General features: G+C 38.3%; 1 protein-coding gene across 2 annotated transcripts; it reads right to left on the bottom strand.

The window, feature by feature from the left end:
• Positions 1-1,478: 1,478 nt before the first annotated feature.
• On the bottom strand, positions 1,479-14,145 carry ttc14 (tetratricopeptide repeat domain 14). Of its 2 annotated transcripts, XM_059544117.1 has the most exons (12): positions 13,692-14,135; positions 11,487-11,605; positions 11,108-11,307; positions 10,101-10,185; positions 9,879-10,008; positions 9,644-9,799; positions 9,479-9,550; positions 8,621-8,740; positions 8,311-8,433; positions 4,701-4,818; positions 3,459-3,565; positions 1,479-2,444 (listed from the first exon to the last, which is right to left on the bottom strand). In XM_059544117.1, exons 1-12 carry the CDS (start codon positions 13,826-13,828, stop codon positions 1,745-1,747), a joined length of 2,067 nt encoding a protein of 688 aa, XP_059400100.1. In that variant the 5' UTR covers positions 13,829-14,135; the 3' UTR covers positions 1,479-1,744. The 2 variants fall into 2 exon arrangements, with proteins under 2 accessions (XP_059400100.1, XP_059400101.1); XM_059544118.1 differs by lacking the exons at positions 1,479-2,444; positions 3,459-3,565 and adding an exon at positions 4,415-4,525 and having other exon boundaries at positions 4,686-4,818; positions 13,692-14,145.
• Between the last annotated feature and the right edge of the window lie 7,147 nt (positions 14,146-21,292).

The following is a 21,292-nucleotide window of genomic DNA, read 5'->3' as shown; positions in this document are numbered from 1 at the left end:
ACAAGTGGACCTTCAGGGCCACACATCTTCTATCTGTATAGGTATATGTGTGCGTGTATTGATTATATATTGCGTATAATTGAAAAAAAAAAAAATCTCTATACACTTTAACCATATTTCAAAAACAACAAAATTATGCAATTACATACAAAGATATACTAAAGTGGGTAAAACGTACTCTAAAGTCCATCTAGCTGCTAGCATGGGCTACAAATTGTAGTCCATTACTGATTCCAAATTACATGACAACACATTGTAGTGAGTAACGTAATCCATTACAAATTTCAGGTTATGTAATCAGACTACTTTTAGATTACTTTCCACCTAACTCATTTACTACATAAATTTGAAAAGGATACCATATAATGTACCATATTGATTTAAAATACAATTAGAATGAAAATATATTCAATTTGTTGTTAGTGACAACATGAAGTGCATTAAACATAAAGGCTTCCCAAACCGTTCATGAAGGAACTGCAGGGAGTTTGTGAGTTTAATAGAAATCTAACACTTAGCTAAATCATAATGTAAGATTAAACGAAATAATTTTAAAATATCAAAACAAAACACTGACTAAAAAGATGAAATATTTTAGTTGTTTATCTGCAGGTCATATGACCATTAACCAACATCAGAGAATCGTGAACACGCAGATGTGTTCCCTTAAATTCTCAGTAAATATATTGGGTGCGAGGCTCGGCTGACAAAGAGTTTGGAATTCCCTGCTTTATGGAAATAAGAAATAGTCGTGCATTTTAATGTGTTTCAAAGACAAAAGCCTTTCAAAGACAGACACTTTTGGGAATATCATAATCATGTAATCAAAAGTAACTAATGAATCTACTCTATCAAGTATTTTATTTTGTCAATGAATAAAATCAAACTTTGATAGTCTTTTTCTTTGTTTCTCGCTTCATTGAAAATGACCTGCGTGTGTTGTATCTTGACCTTAATGGTCTGTGTTTCAGCTAATGTAAGGCTGAATTATTATAATATTATGTATGAGGCAAAAGGACATTAAAAGTCCATTACAGAGGAAGCCCAGTATTATACTGCCCTCTGATGGACTGCACAATCAATTTGAAAAAAAAAAGTGACTTTCCTATTAATATTTCTTATGTACGGTAGCAATATCTAAAACATGAATCCAATAAATACATCAACTATATGACTATTCATAGTACTTTCTTTAAACTCTCCATCTTTAATGTTTTTAGATGTTTGTACGTGTTTTTTTCACACACAAGCATGGATTTTAATACATTTTAGTTATTTTTTTTTAATCATTGAACCTTAAGTTGTTCAGCTTGACCAGAGCATATTTCTCCAAGTCTGCATTACATTTAAGTGTGCAAAGTCCAAAAACTTGAATGTGGCTATTAGTTGATGATTTGGCTTTCTGAAACCCTGCTGGAAGACCACTTTGCATTCATAACCTTTAATACACAGGGTTTCAACAGACAAAGAGCAAACCATGACCATTACATTCATTTATTTGAACACTGACATTATACTGAATGCAAATTATAACACCGAGGCATCATCCACCTCACAAATTTTGGCTTTGCTTGGCAGTTTTTATAGGCAGGCTCTCTCCCAAATTATGAAAATAAACAGTTCTGATCAAGTTCATCATTAACTATCATATATATTTCAATCACTATACTTGAGGGTTAAACCTGCTAGTTCTAGTAATGAAAGCACTACTAGTGTTACTCCTCACAGCCACGAAGAGCAACTCTTACTTCTTCAGCTTTTTTTCCTTCTCAAATTCAGCAATTTGACTGAAAATGTTAAACAAGTCGGAAGGGACATCTTTTTTCAGGGTTACACCTGAAGACTTCCCGCGGTCTTCTTGATCTTGACTATTTCTCTCCGCTCGATCCATCTTTTCATTCCCGCCTCGTTCCGATTCACAACGTTTTCTGCCTTGCAAGGAAAATTCCTTGGAGTGTCGATCAGATTTGAGGGAATATTCGGACTGGGTTGAGGAGGAAGAATCCCTCCGGTTTCTGTGTTGATCTGTAGCTTGGCCGTTCACTTCAGGACGTCCCAGTCTAGACTCTTCAGGCTGGGCTCCATACTTGACGTTCTCCAGGCTTCTGTCGATAGCATCATCTAACCTACCTCTGCCGTCTTCGTGTCGGCTTTTGCCCCAAGACGGTTCTCCTTCGCTGATGAGTTTGCTTATGGATTGCTTCTGGTTGATGTATGAAGCGGACGTGTTAGCAGGAGCTGGAAACCAATCATCTTCCACCGTTTTATCGCTACAAGACGACTCTCTCCTCTTGTGTTTCTTACTGCTGTGAGATGAGCGCCGGCGTTTGTGTTTCCGTTTCTTCGATTTTTTGCGACTCGATGCAGGCGAGTCTTCGCTCGTAGTTGAGGACGTATCAGAGGATGTAGAGGAAGAGGTCGACCGCTTCCTTTTCTTCTTCATTCTAGATGGAAGCAAACATCACACTGAAACGAGCAGGGCACTGTGAGCACCCATCAGAAAATGGGGCAGGATAAAACCATAAAATAGAAGAGTTCTTACCTTGTTTTGATGGAAGAAATACTCTAGATTTCAGTGGTCACATACACACTGCAACGTTTGTGTGACTGATTTTATAAATCAAGGCTAGGCAATATAGTTTAACACTTTCAGGCTTTCTGTGTTCTTTTCTTTTATTATGAAACTTGTACCCATATTCAAGTGTTGACATATATATATATAAACTATATTATAAACTAACGCACCAAGTAAGAATTATTTTTCTTTTTGCTAAAAAGCAGTCTCTGTTCTTGCAATGCATGATCAGATTTATACCAAAACATATTCTGGGGGCCATGGAAATTTTGGGGAAAATTATAAAAAATGCGGGCGGTGACTGAAAACAACGCTCACAGGGAAAGAATAAATAAAATTTTTATTATTTTTCAATTTTGATGATATTCAATATATGTATCTCAATATTTATTTATGTTACATTTATGTTTATAGTAATGCACAACAAGTGATGCACCAAAATCTTTCACTAAACAAAAGTTTCACTGAATTTGGGTAATTACACTTTATAATATTCACAGTTCTGTATTCTCAGTTGATAAATTAAACTATTTGCATTAAATTAGCCAAAGAGCCTTTTAATATTTCAGCCGAACAAATTTTTTACATTACTACTATAGAATGTTTTTTTTTTTTTTTTACTCTTAGCAAAGTGTGAAACAAATCAAATATTGCCCAACCCCATCTTAAAAGTTGTTAACTGCTGATATGTCGTCTGCTGCTTTAAATGCTTAAGCTCTTTTCAATAGTATGTTTTAATGCTTGGTGTGAACAGGCCTTTACTACCTGCTTTCTGTAAATAAATGAAGTGTGTACACAACTTTATTTAGCTGCAGTGTGTATGGGACCAAAGATGTGCTTAACAGGAATAAAAAGGTGAAGAAACCAGTGCGGTTGACGTTACCTTCTCTCTTCTTTTAGGATCTTACGCAATTTCTCTGCGCTTGTTTCCACAGTCTTAGTTTTTTCCTGCTCTTTGGCAGCTTCCTGTTCTTTCAGTTTAAGCGATTTCTTTAAAGCAGTTCATTGACATGGTAAAATTTGAATAATTTTCAGGAAAATCAATCAAGCATGCATGCGTGCAGGCATGAGCAATTTTGTTGCCGTTTTCACACCCCAGGCATCAGGATGTTAAAGCAATGGAAAAAATGTGAGACAACATGTTATATTTAGCAATGATCATGAGATGAAATTACCGTTGTACCAGGAACAGAATACAAACCAAAAGTGGAGGGGTTTTATTTCCACATGGGGCATTTTTGTCAACCCAGTGCAATGAGTGTTAAAGGTCCCATCAGTCAGGTTTCACAGATCCAAGATCAGATAGACACATAAATAACAAAAACACTTCATCAGTACTCCAATAACTGTCAGTTAAAAACTACTTTTTGAGAGTAAAAAACGGCAGACTTGATTTATGAACAGTGCACAAAAAACGAATCGCTGCTGAATATTAACTCACCCTCAGGTCATCCAAGATGTAGATGAGTTTGTTTCTTCATCAGATTTGGAGAAATGTAGCATTACATCACTGGCTCACCAGTGGGTGCCGTCAGAATGAGAGTCCAAACAGATGATAAAAACACCACAATAATCCACAAGTGATCCACACCACTCCAGTCCATAGGTTGATGTCTTCTGAAGACAAAAGCTGCGTGTTTGTAGAAATCAAGTCCTTCATTAAGACTGATAGAAAAATACAAGTCTATAATCCATAATAAAGCTTCCTCTAGTGAAAAATTTCCTGTTGTGTCTCGCAATCAAAATCCAACCCTCATATTTGTTTAGAGCTGTTTTGGCTTGTAAACATTGCTTGATTTCTCTCCTGTTAATTGATGCACTGGAGTGGTGTGGATTACTTGTTGATTGATGTTTTTATCTCATTCTGACGATACCCATTCACTGCAGTGGATCCATTGGTGAACAAGTGATGCAATGCTACATTTCCCCAAATCTGATGAAGAAACAAAAGTCATCTTAGACCGCTTGAGGGCGAGTAAGGACTCAGCAAATTTTCATTTTGAGCTGAATTGTTCCTTTAAAACATGACACATCTGTGTACACGAAACACTGAGGCTACTATTCTGACTAAATTCGCAGTAGCAGCCAACCATGTATTCATGACAGGCAGGTTTATCCAGCTCACCTGGATACGTAACTGAAGTTTCGCCAAGGCTTCTGAAGCCTCTTGAAACGTGTCGTCTAACACGGTGGCTCTTTTGTAGAGACCCTCAGCAGTCACCAACTTTTCTTCCTCTTCAAGTCTAAGCAGAAGAAAAAAAAAACTGAGTTAAAGGCATACAAAACTATTATAAAACAGCCAATTCACCTCTGCACAAGAGCTGAATTTGACATTAATGACTCTTCCTATCTACAAGATCTATTATATTGTATTGATATTCTTGAAGGTTCATGCAGTACACGTGTTGTTGTTGTTACCACATTGTTAAATGGCGTTTTAGTAGCATTCATTTTGGATATTTATAGGTGATTTCTAGGGTGCTTTGGGTAGTTGCCCAAGTTTCTATGATGTGCTGGGCTCTAAAGCTGCACTCACATTGTAACGTTTAAAGGGGTCATATGTTGTGTTTTTGGTGTAATGAAATGTGTTTGTGGTTTAAGGTTAAAAAAGAACATTATTTTCCACATACTGTACATTGGTTCTCGTCTATGCCCCACCTTTCTGAAATGTATTGGTTTTTTCAAAAGCTCATCGTTCTGAAAAGTGAGGTGTGCTCTGATTGGCCAGCTCTCCAATGCGTTGTGATTGGCTGAATACCTCAAGTGTGTGATCGAAATGCTAAGCCCCTAACCATACTGTGATGCTCTGTCCCGGTGTTATAACAAATAATGCTACATATCAGATTATGATATGGGTTTAGTGGGAGAAGGGTGGTTTAGGGGGTTAAGATGGGTGGGTTTAGGGGTGTAGATGGGTGGGTTTAGGGGGAGAAGGCTGGGTTTAGGGGTGGAGATGGGTGATTGAGGGGGAGAAGGGTGGGTTTAGGGGTGGGGAGAAGGGTGGGTTTAGGGGTGGAGACGGGGGTTTAGGTGGGTTAAGGGATTGAGATGGGTGGGTTTAGGGGAGAAGGGTGGGTTTATGGGCGGAGACGGTTGGGTTTAGGGGTGGAGACAGGTGGGTTTAGGTGGGTTAAGGGGTTGAGTCAAGTGGGTTTAGGGGGAGACGGGTGGGTTTAGGTGGGTTAAGGGGTGGAGATGGGTGGGTTTAGGGGGAGAAGGGTGGGTTTATGGGCGGAGACGGTTGGGTTTAGGTGGGTTAATGGGTCGAGACGGGTGGGTTTAGGGGGAGACGGGTGGGTTTAGGTGGGTTAAGGGGTTGAGACGGGTGGGTTTAGGGGTGGAGATGGGTGATTGAGGGGGAGAAGGGTGGGTTTAGGTGGGTTTAGGGGTGGAGACAGGTGGGTTTAGGGGGAGAAGGCTGATTTAGGGGTGGAGATGGGTGATTGAGGGGGAGAAGGGTGGGTTTAGGGGTGTAGATGAGTGGGTTTAGGGGGAGAAGGCTGGGTTTAGGGGTGGACACGGGTGGGTTTAGGGATTGAGACGGGTGGGTTAAGGGGTGAAGACGGGTGGGTTAAGGGGTGAAGAAGGGTGGGTTAAGGAGTGAAGACAGGTGGGTTTAGGGGTGAAGACAGGTGGGTTTAGGGGTGAAGACAGGTGGGTTTAGGGGTGAAGACAGGTGGGTTTAGGGGTGAAGACAGGTGGGTTTAGGGGTGAAGACAAGTGGGTTTAGGGGTGAAGACAAGTGGGTTTAGGGGCGGAGACGGTTGGGTTGGTTTAGGTGGGTTAAGGGGTTGAGACGCGTGGGTTTACGGGTGGGTTTAGGGGGAGAAGGCTGGTTTAGGGGTGGAGATGGGTGATTGAGGGGAGAAGGCTGGGTTTAGGGGTGTAGATGGGTGGGTTTAGGGATTGAGACGGGTGGGTTAAGGGGTGAAGAAAGGTGGGTTAAGGGGTGGGGTGGGTTTTGGGGTGAAGACAGGTGGGTTTTGGGGTGAAGAGAGGTGGGTTTAGGGGGAGAAGGGTGGGTTTATGGGCGGAGACGGTTGGGTTTAGGTGGGTTAATGGGTCGAGACGGGTGGGTTTAGGTGGGTTAAGGGGTTGAGACGGTGGGTTTAGGGGTGGAGATGGGTGATTGAGGGGGAGAAGGGTGGGTTTAGGGGTGGAGACAGGTGGGTTTAGGGGGAGAAGGCTGATTTAGGGGTGGAGATGGGTGATTGAGGGGGTGAAGGGTGGGTTTAGTGGTGTAGATGAGTGGGTTTAGGGGGAGAAGGCTGGGTTTAGGGGTGGACACGGGTGGGTTTAGGGATTGAGACTGGTGGGTTAAGGGGTGAAGACGGGTGGGTTAAGGGGTGAAGAAGGGTGGGTTAAGGAGTGAAGACAGGTGGGTTTAGGGGTGAAGACAGGTGGGTTTAGGGGTGAAGACAGGTGGGTTTAGGGGTGAAGACAGGTGGGTTTAGGGGTGAAGACAGGTGGGTTTAGGGGTGAAGACAGGTGGGTTTAGGGGTGAAGACAGGTGGGTTTAGGGGTGAAGACAGGTGGGTTTATGGGCGGAGACGGTTGGGTTGGTTTAGGTGGGTTAAGGGGTTGAGACGCGTGGGTTTACGGGTGGGTTTAGGGGGAGAAGGCTGGTTTAGGGGTGGAGATGGGTGATTGAGGGGAGAAGGCTGGGTTTAGGGGTGTAGATGGGTGGGTTTAGGGATTGAGACGGGTGGGTTAAGGGGTGAAGAAAGGTGGGTTAAGGGGTGGGGTGGGTTTTGGGGTTAAGACAGGTGGGTTTTGGGGTGAAGAGAGGTGGGTTTAGGGGGAGAAGGGTGGGTTTATGGGCAGAGACGGTTGGGTTTAGGGGAGAAGGGTGGGTTAAGGGGTGTAGATGGGTGGGTTTAGGTGGGTTAAGGGGCGGAGACGGGTAGGTTTAGGGGTGGAGACGGGTGGGTCTAGAGGTGGAGACGGGTGGGTTTAGAGGTGGAGACGGGTGGGTTTAGGGGGAGAATGCTGGGTTTAGGGGTGCAGATGGCTGATTGAGGGGGAGAAGGGTGGGTTTAGGGTTGGAGATGGGTGGGTTTAGGGGTGGAGATGGATGGGTTTAGTGGGAGAAGGGTGGTTTAGGGGGTTAAGGGGTTGAGACGGGTGGATTAAGGGGTGGAGATGGGTGGGTTTAGGGGGAGAAGTCTGGGTTTAGGGGTGGAGATGGGTGATTGAGGGGGAGAAGAGTGGGTTTAGGGGTGGGGAGAAGGGTGGGTTTAGGGGTGGGGAGAAGGGTGGGTTTAGGTGGGTTAAGGGATTGAGACAGGTGGGTTTAGGGGGAGAAGGGTGGGTTTATGGGCGGAGACGGTTGGGTTTAGGGGTGGAGACAGGTGGGTTTAGGTGGGTTAAGGGGTTGAGACAAGTGGGTTTAGGGGTGGAGACGGGTGGGTTTAGGGGTGGAGATGGGTGGGTTTAGGGGTGGAGATGGGTGATTGAGGGGGAGAAGGGTGGGTTTAGGGGTGGAGAAAGGTGGGTTTAGGGGGAGAAGGGTGGGTTTAGGGGTGGAGATGCGTGATTGGGGGGGAGAAGGGTGGGTTTAGGGGTGAAGATGCGTGATTGAGGGGGAGAAGGGTGGGTTTAGGTGGGTTAATTGTAAATTGTAAATGCAGCTTAAATCGGGGGAAAGTCACTGCAACGCATTTTGGCACATGTAAGCATTAAATTAATTTCTACCGGAGAACCAGAAGAAGCAAAACTATTTCTAGATAACATACTGTCCTCCTCTTTCCACCAGTGTCTGGCAGAGGTATTTCTTAGCATTCCTGTGTGTGGGGCAGTTCTCCAACGCCAGTTCAAAGTCATCGATAGCTTTTATCAAGCTTCCTTTGGTTGCATATCTACAAAAAAAAAAAAAAAATTAAAACTGCTCCAGTAATTATGTAACAAGCTAGAACAATAAACATGTAAATATTACTCCTGTATAATAATATATATATATTATATATATATATATATATTATATATATATATATATATATATATATATATATATATATATATGAACAAGTTTTTATCATGACTCACAGAGCTCCACGTGCCACAAGAGCCTCCACATTGTTTGTGTCGATCTCTAAGGCCTTGTTGTACTCATTCATTGCTTCTACATGACGACCCGATTTGAAATGGTCAACACCAGCTTTAACACTGTAATGATATATATAGAATTCATGAAGTCCCTATTAGTTTACCAGTCTTAGGGGCAATGCATTACAAGTAATGCAAGTTATGTAGTCAGATTACTTTTTCAAGTAACGCATTAAAAATTTACAATTAAATATCGGAGTTAGCTTTTCAAATATGTAACGTCAGTTACTATGTTTGCCCATTTATTGTTATCGTTTATTATTATCTCCTGTCCTCATGTTTAGAAAAATTGGGAGAAAGTGCAAAGGTATAGGCACTTCCATCAGCTGGAGCTTTAATTCATTTCATTTTTTTCATTGTAATGCACTACTTTTAAAAGTAACTTTCCCCAACATGGTATCTTATAAAAGTGCTAGTTTATGATAGTTTGATAGTTATTTAGTGTATATATAGCAGATATATTTATTAAATGAGTTATTACAGCATCCACAAAAAAGAAAAGGAACAATGTAAAAAATGTGAAGAAATGTTGGTTTTTCAAAAGCATTTTCAAGAAACATTTACTTGAATAACTCTTAAATGTCAAATAACTTCCTTGCAGCTAAAAAGCATGAGTGCACACATCGTAATCATTCAAATTATTAATATTTATCCTCCTGGCAATTTGAATGTAATGAATGTAAATTCAGAAATGAAAAACACGACATTAAGAACCTCTGAATGCATTTTAAAATAAAACAATAATTAAAAATTGTGCTGATTTAATGGAACACAAGGGAAAATGTGCTTAATACAAACCATTTCAAGGCCCAGGACACCGACTGTTTCTTCCGAATAGCTGTTGCAAAATCATCTTCCTTGAAGCGTTTACTGTATATACACACACACAAAAAATGCAATTTAAATTAAAAAAAAAAAAAAACACCACCATGAAAACTGGGAAGCAAATAACAGCCACAGTACCTCTGCAAGCCCCTCATGAGTGAAGGAGTTTGTGTATCACTTATTCCCAGCTTCCCAAGGAGAAAGTGCACATTTAAAGGGTTGGACAAACCAAGAGAGCTCTCCAAGAGCTTCTCATACGTCTGGCTGCTGTCTGCGACCACCTTTTCACCACGGCTGAACGAGCGGAGGAAATGATCAACAACAGGAAGTCTGAGACGAACCAGTCAATATTCATTTTCTTGTCTTTACGTACATATAATGAAGAGGAAGATCTTCTTTGCTTATGACTCCCAGCTTAACTTTATCCAAGTGAAGAGCCAGTGAGGATGAAAACAGTGATAAGGTCAGCTTCTCGTGATAGCGGTCAATGTCCTTCACCCCAGCTGTGCCACAAAACATCCCTTTATTAAATCTAATCATTTTACGAGCAATATATAGACATTCATTTTTTAAAGAGCTAAAAGAAGGCTCATACCTCGAATCAAATCCCCAATTTGGTAGTAAGACAGAGGATCATCGTGATTTCCAGTAGAAGGAACTTCTCTTAATGGACAGAGGGCCTTTAAATGGATAACATTTATTTTTAGAATCTTAACTAAAATGAAAAGCATTTTAAAAATAGAGTTTAACATTTCTTTAAACCATCTTATATCGTTATATGAATGAATGAACAATTAAAATACAAACAATAAAATAATTATGATAAAGGTCAAAGATGAAAATGGTTTATTTTTTATGTGCATCAGAACGTGTCCTTTTTTTCCCCCTAGAAGGAAATCATAACTCGTACATTTTACAATATTTGCGGAAGAATTGTTTTTGAAGTCTAGCAATAGTTCATATAACAATAAATCTTTTCAGGCATATTTAGATCAAGAACCATTAGACGACATTAAACAACAATTTTTCAGGATCACAGAATTTAGTATGATCATTTATATATTTATATATATTTATCAACCATAACTCCTTCAAAAACAGCTAGAAACCTTGGAGTTATGATTGATGATCAGCTGACTTTCTCAGACCACATTGCTAAAACTGTCAGATCCTGCAGATTTGCTTTATTCAACATCAAGAAGATCAAGCCCTTTCTTTGGGAACATGCTGCACAACTCCTTGTTCAAGTCCTTGTTCTGTCCAGGCTGGACTATTGCAATGCCCTCTTGGCAGGTCTTCCAGCCAATTCTATCAAACCTTTACAATTAATCCAGAACACGGCAGCAAGATTAATTTTTAATGAGCCAAAGAGGGTACATGTCACACCTCTGTTTATCAATTTGCACTGGCTACCAATAGCTGCTCGCATAAAATTCAAGGCATTGATGTTTGCCTACAAAACTACCAATGGCTCTGCACCCATTTACCTAAATTTGTTACTTCAGACTTATGTGCCCTCTAGAAACTTGCGTTCTGCAAGTGAAGTGATATATATATACACATACGTACACTTCGGAGGGAAATAAATAACTTTGATCCCACCTTTATCTCCAGATCCTCGATATCTCGCTCCAGTCCTCCAGCAGTGCAGAGAAGAGTTACGAACAAGCCGAAGTCTCGCACTGAATTGATTCTTCCGATAAGCATGTCTCCTCGCTCCACGTCCCTGTAGAAGAGCTCACGTCTCTCCTCAAAACACACCCCCATGAACTGCTCCAGCGGAGGCATGACGGCGTACGCCTCTGAAACAACACATGCATTATTAGAAGAGTTCAGCATTTAATCGCCCGCATGCCATTCCCATTCACTTTCAGGAAACGGGATGTTCTTCAAAAAAACCTTTTGTGATGGGTTTGGAGCAACATGATTGCATGATACAATAAGACTTTGAATTTCATGAGAAATGAATGAGGCAGTTCACCTCCAGGTTCCTCCTGCCATTCATCTGCAGGTGTAGAGGTTTTCCATGATGCTGCAAACAGAAGATCAGCTTTCCTTGCTATGAACTGCTCCAGAACAGGACTCACTTCTTCTTTATCCCTGTTTCAAACCAATGTCATAACGCTCATTTATTGTCCATAGTAGCGATGCACCATATATCGGCCACCATATCGATATTGGCCGATAAATGTACATTTTCCTTTTACCATTATCAAACCGACAAGAGAATTTGGCCGATATCTTAGAGCCGATAAATAATGCATTATTTCCTGCAGAGACACTTCAGATGCTCACTGTTCACCATGATGGTTTTTAATTGCTTGAAATATCATTGGAAACACTTCAAAAATTAAAAATGGGTGAACTGCAACATGTGCAGGGCAAGTCTGTAATATTATAATGAGATTATTAGCTACTGTAAAATAATGTAATGGAATCTTTGTTCGCCCGTGTTTCAGTGCGCATCCACAACAGATCCTCACGACTAGCACAGTTAAGTTCGCTTGTGCATTTACAGTATTTTGAGCAATTGTACATTGTAATATTGTGTTTATCTTATGCATATAAATCAGATTTTTCTTATATAGAATGCGTTTGGTTAAGCTATGAGGGTTAATCAGTTTGCTGGTGATCATCTTTAGCTCAGCGCACGCAGCTCAAACAGCAGCTTACAACATTAATAACTATGATTGAGATTGTTATATATATATATAACATTATAATGAGCCGCAACAGAAGTTATACATTCTGATTAGCATGCAACTTAGTTTGAGTTCACGTGTGCATTTGGTCTTTTTGTACGTATATAAGTTGTAATATTATATTTATGTTGTATAAATATCTGAATATATGATGCATTTTCCTGTGTTAAATAAGATGGCAGCACTTCAGTTTACCAGTGTTCGTTCAGCTCTTCAGCTTCAGCACACACAGCTTGTGCACAACAGCAATGCACAACATTAATATGTATAATTGGGAATGTCATCAACATAATATTATAAAGGGAATATTACCGTAATAAAAAAAGTTGTGAATTATTTGGGTTTATATGCCGTGTTACAGCACGCTCAGAGCCCGAACATAGTGAAAACAATGAGAATAAACCTTATTTGTGCTGAAAAGGTTGTTCAGTGCATAAAATAAAGCTGCTCTTTTGTTTAATTGATAAAGTGTTACTGAAGTGAAACAGTTTTATTTGGGATAAAGGCCTATAATTCATTGTAGGCTATAATAAACCTGTTTTAAAAGACATTTTTAATACATTTTCATTGCGGAGTATCCTAAGCTAATAGCCTGATTTTTAATTTTATCATGTCTGTTACGCGGTGATGCGCTATGAAATTTTTGCGAAGCAAATTAATTGTAATATAAATTTAATAATAAAAGTAACCCAATAATAATAGCCTAAAAAACAACAGGTCTACATTAAATGGATTAATTTATACTCTTAATAATGACGATATTTAATGCTTTTGACAATATCTCTGGCTGTAGTCCATACATGCTGGACCTCTTCCAACACCATCGTCTTATTGCCTTAAATTAAAAGAATTAAAAAAACGTATAGTAATGTTGTCCAGTAACTTGTTTCCATTAAGCATTATTTTAGTTATTTGTAAGGCTGCTTTATGATTGATTTATGTTGAAGTGTTTAATGCCTTTTAAATGATGAGACTTTTTAGGTAATTAGGCGGTCAAAATTATGTAAAAATGTGGATTTAGATTTATCGGCCAACATATCAGTTATCGTCTTTCATATTTAAAGAATTATCGTATCGGTGCATCCCTACTCAATACATTATCAAAATACGATATGAATTATATTCTCACTTGACAAAATGGTCCATGGAAGCCTTTTACCACTCCGGCATTAAATAAATAAATAAAAACAACTTTTAATCTCACAATTCAGACTCTTTTCTCTCAGTTCTCAGATATAAACAGTGTACTGCAAGAAATGCACTCTATAAACACTTCTGAGAAGAAACGGTGTGGAAAAGAACAGCGCAAACATTCTGTTAAATATCTCCACAGACAAAGTCAGTCTGTAGCCACTTGCAGGCGAGTAATTCAAGCAAAAACTAATAAAATAAGTGTTGCTGGCTATTTAAAGGATATCTGTCAACACAAACATGACGGATAAAAATACTAATGCGCGTGCAACTATTACCAGATCGTCTCTTACCTTTGATTGATAGTTTTGGAGAGATCAGCAGCCACATGTTTAAAGTCTGGGTTCTCGCTTTGCTCGCACTTTAACAGTGACAGCAGACTGTCCCCATGATAGGACACAGACTGTCGGAGTAGATCTCTCTCCATCATCAGTGTCTCCAACAACACATACTCACACTCGACGTGTGCAGGACGATACTACACCAGCACTGCTCTCGATTCAAACAAGACGTGAAGTACCTGCTTAACTAGGTAACTAAATCATCAGCTAAGATCGCGAACATTCGCTGAGACTCGAGAAGTTATAAAAGTGTGTGAATTTGAGCAGAAATGGCTGCAGCTGCAAACGTGCTCGTGCCAGAAGCGAGACGTGGAAACCGGAAGTGAACCGGAAGAACGGCTTGACTCTAACCATTTTTGGGCATCCTTAAAAATTATGTGTGTTAAATTCGTCGACAATGCATTAACGCTGTTTGTTTTTGGTGGACGGAAGCATTCGCCAAACAAGCGGCGGTAGTTAACGTGAAACGTTTAGTTGTTGAACTCGGCGATTAAAAAAATAATTTAAAAAAATAATCAAACATCAGGTCCGGTGGTTTTCAAAATAAAGGTCATCATACAATAGCAACAAAATAGTTCACGCTTGCACACACACACACACACACACACACACACACACAACATACATCTTATATTATTGAGAAGGACATTGCATGACATCCTTTGATTTTCTGTCAGGTTAATGATATTTTCTTTCAGCTTACCCATCACAGAAACAACCCTTATGAAAATTAACCATGGTTTTACTACAAATAAAACCAAAAAACCATGGTTACTATAGTTAAACCATGGTAATCACAAATTAACCATGGTTTTGCTATATTAACCATAGTTTAACCATGGTATATGTAGTAAATCTGTGGTTATACAAATGGCAGTCAATACGCCAAAAAACCATGGGTTACTACAGTTTTACTATAATAAAACCATGGTTATTTTTCCTAAGGGAATATATACATATTATTGTCTTAAAACATAATTAAGACTTTAGAAACTCTCTCTCTCTTTAAAATATAAATAAAAAAAAAGTTATGAATGTTTTGTGGAGCGATGTGACCAAACTGCAACTTCTGGACCCATGGATCTGCGTTATTGTCTGGTAAATTAAAGGTAAAGCTTATAAACAGGAGAACAGCATCCATGGTCAAACATTGAGGGGGACCAGTCAGGGGGGGTGTTTTACTGGTGCAGGACGTGAAAATCATGACTTTATGACATTGTGGATTCATTGAACTATCAGACCATTTTGGCAAGAACTGTGATGCCTTTAGTGCGAAGAACACATCCAAATCTACTTCTGCTTGGCTCAGGGATCAGTCATAGAATGTACTCGAGTGCCCTGTTCAGTCTCCAGATTGAACTCTCATTGAAAACATTTGGTTAGATTTGAAAAAAGCAGTGACACTATGAAAACCAAAGATTAAAAGCTTTTTCAGGTGAGGAATGGGCAGTAAAGAGGTGACCAAAGCTTCTGAGCACTTATAGTTTTAAACAATAAAATATTCTGCACAAAATTATCATTATTAAGTCAAGTCAAGTCACCTTTATTTATATAGCGCTTTAAACAAAATACATTGCGTCAAAGCAACGGAACAACATTCATTAGGAAAACAGTGTCAATAATGCAAAATGAGAGTTAAAGGCAGTTCATCATTGAATTCAGTGATGTCATCTCTGTTCAGTTAAATAGTGTCTGTGCATTTATTTGCAATCAAGTCAACGATATCACTGTAGATGAAGTGTCCCCAACTAAGCAAGCCAGAGGCGGCAGCGGCAAGGAACCAAAACTCCATCGGTGACAGAATGGAGAAAAAAACCTTGGGAGAAACCAGGCTCAGTTGGGGGGCCAGTTCTCATCTGACCAATTATTAATCAATGTTACATTCTCAAAATCAATCAAATGTGTTTGTTCACCTTTGTTGAATTGTTTTTTTTTTTTTTTTATAAAATTCTGTTCTCTGCAGATCAAGGGGGTTGGATAATGTTATTATATATATATATATATATATATATATATATATATATATATATATATATATATATATATGTAACAGCAATTGTGATCAACTTAGTTTATAATATGCCAAATTCCATCTTCTAATATCAAAGGTACTTGCTGGGAATCTGTAACAATGAAGAAGCTTATTTATAACAGAAAACAATAGTCAGCTGGCTCTCTGTGTCTGCAGAAAGCATGCATTGACAGAGTCTGGAATGCAGGATCCACCCGTGACCCAGAATCTCATTCATTCTATCAACAGAAACACAAAGCACTGATACATTTTTAATATTCACACAAACCAGGAAATAAAGTGGTTTCTCCACTCCTGAACAGGTTATCAACACTCTACAACAATTTTATATTTATTAGCAGTGGTAAATTATATACATACATACATGCAAACATACATACATATGTGTATATATAACTAATAAAAAAATTGATATTTGAAATGGTAATATGCATGGGCATCTCTGTTTGGGTTATGAGGGCACTTCTCTGTTCTTTGCCATAAAGGAGGTGTGATGTTGTTGTAATCAAGAGCAGTCAGAGAAAGTGTTACGTTGTTTCAGGAAATTAAGAGTTACATTGGTGGGTGGAGATTAAAAGGCAGTATTTTAATCTTGCATTACTCATGTTAGGTTACCTCTCAGAATTCACTTTCCTGGCATTAGGTTCGGTAGCAAAAAAACTTGAAAGATGTTTGGATTTATTATATTTATTGGATTGGCTTTACTGATTGGTAGATCAATACCAACAGGTAAGATGTCTATTTAAAGCAAAAATATTTGTATGTAAGTATGTGATGTACACTGAAAAAAAAAACCTGTTGGATTAACATAAAAAAAATATGTACATCGGTTGCACATAATAAAGTTAGGTTTACGCAACATGATTTATACATGTTAAAGCTATATAATTTGTGCTTGTTAAACGAACATGATTTTTATATGTTCAAGATACATAATTTGTGCTTGTTAAATAAACATGATTTATATATGTTCAAGATACATAATTTGGGCATGTTAAATAAACGATTTATATATGTTCAAGATACATAATTTGGGCATGTTAAATAAACATGATTTTCATATTTTTCCATTCATATATAAATAAAACTAACCTGATTAGGTTTTAGAATACTATAAGCTGACTTTAATCTATAAATGTATTTTTTACATCCACTAGTTTTAAGTACATTAACAACATTACTGTACAGCTTAAAAGCAGTAAGACAAGCAAACACGTTTCTTAAATCAAATCGCTGTATTCTTTTTTAAAGTTAAATTTTTTTACACTAAGTGCTATTAGAACATTTTTGAAGTTAAAAATAGCTTAGATTCCATGAACAAATGTCAATGAACAATGACAGCACATCAGTACTCATTTAATTTACTCATAACTTTAAGTCAAAGACAAGGCACTGTCAAACACGTTGTGTAAAAGTTTAACAGTAATGACCATTCCTACAGTAAACTGCAACAAAACAAACATAAAGACAAATACACCGTCAAACAGGTGTAGAGGAAAAGTATCAGTATCAAGTAGTCAAAAACATACCTTGACATTTTTGTTTTCAATTTTAAAATCATAAGTCAAATTGATGCATTTCTTTGAACAGTACAACTCATTTTTATGTATGTCCTACAGAAGTGAACAGTATCAAGTAGTCTAAAACATAACATTTTTGTTTTCAATTTTAAAATCATATGAGATGTCAAATTGATGCATTTCTTTGAACAGTACAATTCATTTTTATGTATGTCCTACAGAAGTGAACAGTATCAAGTAGTCAAAAGCATACCTTGACTCCTATCAGAGTGTCCTTTTAACCAATAGACCATGGAAACAGCTCACTCATAGAGTCTGTTTCTGAGAACTTGTGCTTTCTTAGATAGAGTGGAGCCATCCAGCTCCATGACTATCTTCTGCAGTACCTCAAATGTACTTTTCATTTCAGGTGGGTAGTTCAGATTCAAGGCATACATAAGGCCAAAAAGCATTGCTGTAGCTAATGCAAAGTTGTCTAAGCCTTGTAAGATGTTCTGGCCTTCCAGGACAATCCCGATGTCGTCTGATCTGTCACGCAATTTGAGAATGTATATTCCCACTGTGGTCTCCTCTGTTGATTTTTGGAAGTCTTCGTCACCATCCTGCAGAATGCACAGACAAAATAAGATTCGACAGAACACCGGGCACTGCTCTAGTAACATTCAAACAAATGCAATTTCAATAATTTAATAATGTAGATATCATGAAAAATTTGAACTTGTTCATAACCATACAAGACCAAGAAAGACAGATGACTGATTACAGATTACTGATAGACCTCAGTTCTAGGATTGTGGATGGTAGTCCTACAAGTTTAGATCCAAGATATCCAATTGTGCAGTGGTCAGCAACCTTACCGCAGGCAGATGGATAATCACAGAATGGTTTGTTGGATCTGTCCTTTCTGAAACTTTATTAGTATCTTTTGCACCTAACTTAATAAAACATGCTATTTGACGATGTGGAATAATTCTCAAAATATACGTCCATATGCAATAGGGGTGTCGAAATTAATTGTTTCTACGATGCATCGCGATGCAGACAAGGACGATTTGGTATCAGTTCAGTAACAGACCATAACCAATAATAATGTACCGACGTGCTTTGTCGCGGTAGCATACAATAGCAGAGGGAGTTGAGACGCGAGTAATTAAAGCAACAATGTGTAATAGTTTAAGTTGATTTTTTTTTGCCAAAAAAACTTTGTTCTTCCAAAATTGTTCTCATTAATGTGTAATCACTTCAAACAACTAATTAAGTATTCTCGTAAACGTATAAGTTGCCATTTAAAATACATACGAGTGAATCGTTCGAATGGCCAAAGAGGGACATACCTCGAAATTCAACCTTTGTGTGCATCTCTAATGGTAACGTAATACACTGATGAATGAGCACTGTTTTTAAACGAAAATTTATTTTAAAACAACATTTATTTGACCAAATTTAATTTCCTAATGGCATAAACAGGCTTTACACCCTTGAAACTTAAACTGCAATGTACCTGTCTATGTCACTGCAACTTCCTGAACAGGTGAACACAAGCACACACAAATCACTTTGTGAAGTAAAATTGAAAATTGAGGATGCAATTGAACTAACCTTGTGTGTATTTGACCGTATTAGCACAATAAAGACTCGAAAGATAACTTAGTCAAGTATCCAGGCGCTATTAGACAGGCTTTTAGTGCGTGAGCTTCACACGTTAGAACAGTGCATCAGTGCGCAAATTAAATGTTTAACTGACAAGGCATTAAAGCACATGCAAATTATGAACTTTTGTGAACTGCAGTGTCCCGTTCCTCTGCGTTAACATTTAATGTGAATATACGTTGTGTTGTTCAGTATGTTGGGACAGAGGCGCCAGCATGCACGACACTACGATATTTCTTCAGAAGCAGATTGTGGAGACATTTTAATCATCCACGATCAAAAATTGTCATATTGCACACCCCTAGTTCAGCTTAACATTAAATCTTGTAGGCTCTTTAATAAGCCAGAGTATCCTAATTGGGGCTTAGACTTCGAACTTCGTTATTCGAATATAATTCGAATATTTAAAAAAATTATGATATTTGAACGAATATTAGGCAGCCTTTAATATTCAAACCTTTTATGGGCATTATTTTATGTAAATGTGTTTGCTTGTAAACGTTGTTTTCGATTCAGATTGCGAGGCTTTTTCACGCATGGTGAAGTTGTGAATCGCGAGCTCATTAGCAAGGCTATTATTGGCCATCTGGGCTCCAGTAGGTGACGTGAAGCCTTGTTTATACTTTCGCCTAGATCTGCAGACTGCGGCGCGCACCGTCTATGGCGCGCACCTCCACAAACAGACGAGACATTAGCGCCTATTTTGTATATATATATATATATATATATATATATATATATATAAAAAAACAAACAATGGTCGCGCACCAGCGCCTACGACAATCGCGTCTGACGAGGAGTTCGAAATCTACTCTTGGTAATTGCTGTCAGATCGCTGAACAATGTGTCAGTAATGGCCTCTATGGTAATGGCTGGCTGGTAGAATATGTGAGGGAAACAATCTGTTAATGGGCCATAATGGCTGGTGGGATGTGCTTGTTTTGAGGTCTACCGAATAGGACATAACTTTATTTATTTTGTCTTTTCAGTAGCCTACTTAGCCTGACTGGCTTATTTTATTTATTTTTGATAAGAATAGTGGATAAAACCTGTCGAAAGCATACTGTTTGTGTTTAATCCAGGGTCTGATTTTTTATCAAAATAAATAAAAAAAACAGTCGTGACTGTGTTAGAAGGCATTTTAATGGTCAAAATATTATTAATAAATATTCAAATATATTCGGATATTCGTTTTAATATACAAACGAACTTCGAATATGATTTTTGGGCAAAAGTCAAAGCCCTAATCATAATATGGATAGTGTTCTCCATAAGGCCTGTTTTTAAAGGCCTATTAAATTGTAAAAATATTTGTAGTGCTTTTTTATTTGATTCTCAATTAAAACCACAATCTATAGCATTACTGTAAATAAAATGTAGTATTACTTGTTTGAGGAAAAAAAAAAAACAGAGCATTGACATTCAACAGAGCACTTAAGTATAACTTATTAATCCTGATCGGAACATCCCTACTTGCAATGGTTAATAAAAGTAATAACGTGTTATCTGTGGTATATTTTCACAGCAAATTCAGTCATTTTAAACCGTGAAAAAAAAATCCTGTGAAAGGGACTGATCAATTATCTAACTAGCAGGTTGATTAATGAGCTTTTTTTTTTTTTAAGATAAATTGAACTTACCACATACTCTTTCACTAAATTGTCTGGGTCCTCGTTGAGGTATACGCAGAGCCCCTTGATAATACACTCTCGGCCTATATCGACATCATCATCCTGGCCATGGGTGACAAGCAGAGCAGAGGTTTTTTTAATACATTTTTACCCCCACTGATCTATATAAATGACTGGATTGCTCATGGAATCCTAAACTCAAAAAAAGCACGAGGTTAAGCCACCCGAAGTGTTCGAGTGGCCATATTGCTATTCCCAACTGACTTAATATGCTTTTACGTACAACCTAGTCTTACAACTGGGTGTGCATCCAGATGGTGCAACCAGCCCCAGTTCTCTATTATATATCAGTGTTTTCCCCAATAAAATGTGTATACACAAACCAAATCCTGACATACTTGAGCCATGGGTTCCATGATGGTCTGCAATCTTCTTCCCATCTGCCCTCCTCGCTTTTGAAAGACTTTTAGAAGTTTGTCAGACAGCAAATCGATTTGTGACAAAAATCTGGACTGTAGGGATATGGTGGTAATACGCTTAAATTCAGCATTTATCTGAAAAGAGAATAAATAAATAAATGCATTTCAAAATACAGTTGAAACGCAATTTGTAAAGCTATACACTGAAAAAGGGTTAAAAACTATTAGCATTAACAGTTTTCATTAAAGACATACCTCGCTTACATCAAAAAGAGCTGGCCATCTTGCCCTGAAGTCTTGG

Source organism: Carassius carassius, chromosome 48 (genome assembly GCF_963082965.1).
Source record: "Carassius carassius chromosome 48, fCarCar2.1, whole genome shotgun sequence".
Taxonomy (NCBI): domain Eukaryota; kingdom Metazoa; phylum Chordata; class Actinopteri; order Cypriniformes; family Cyprinidae; genus Carassius; species Carassius carassius.
The sequence above is the reverse complement of the archived record's forward strand: the minus strand, read 5'-3'. Positions and strand labels throughout refer to the sequence as shown.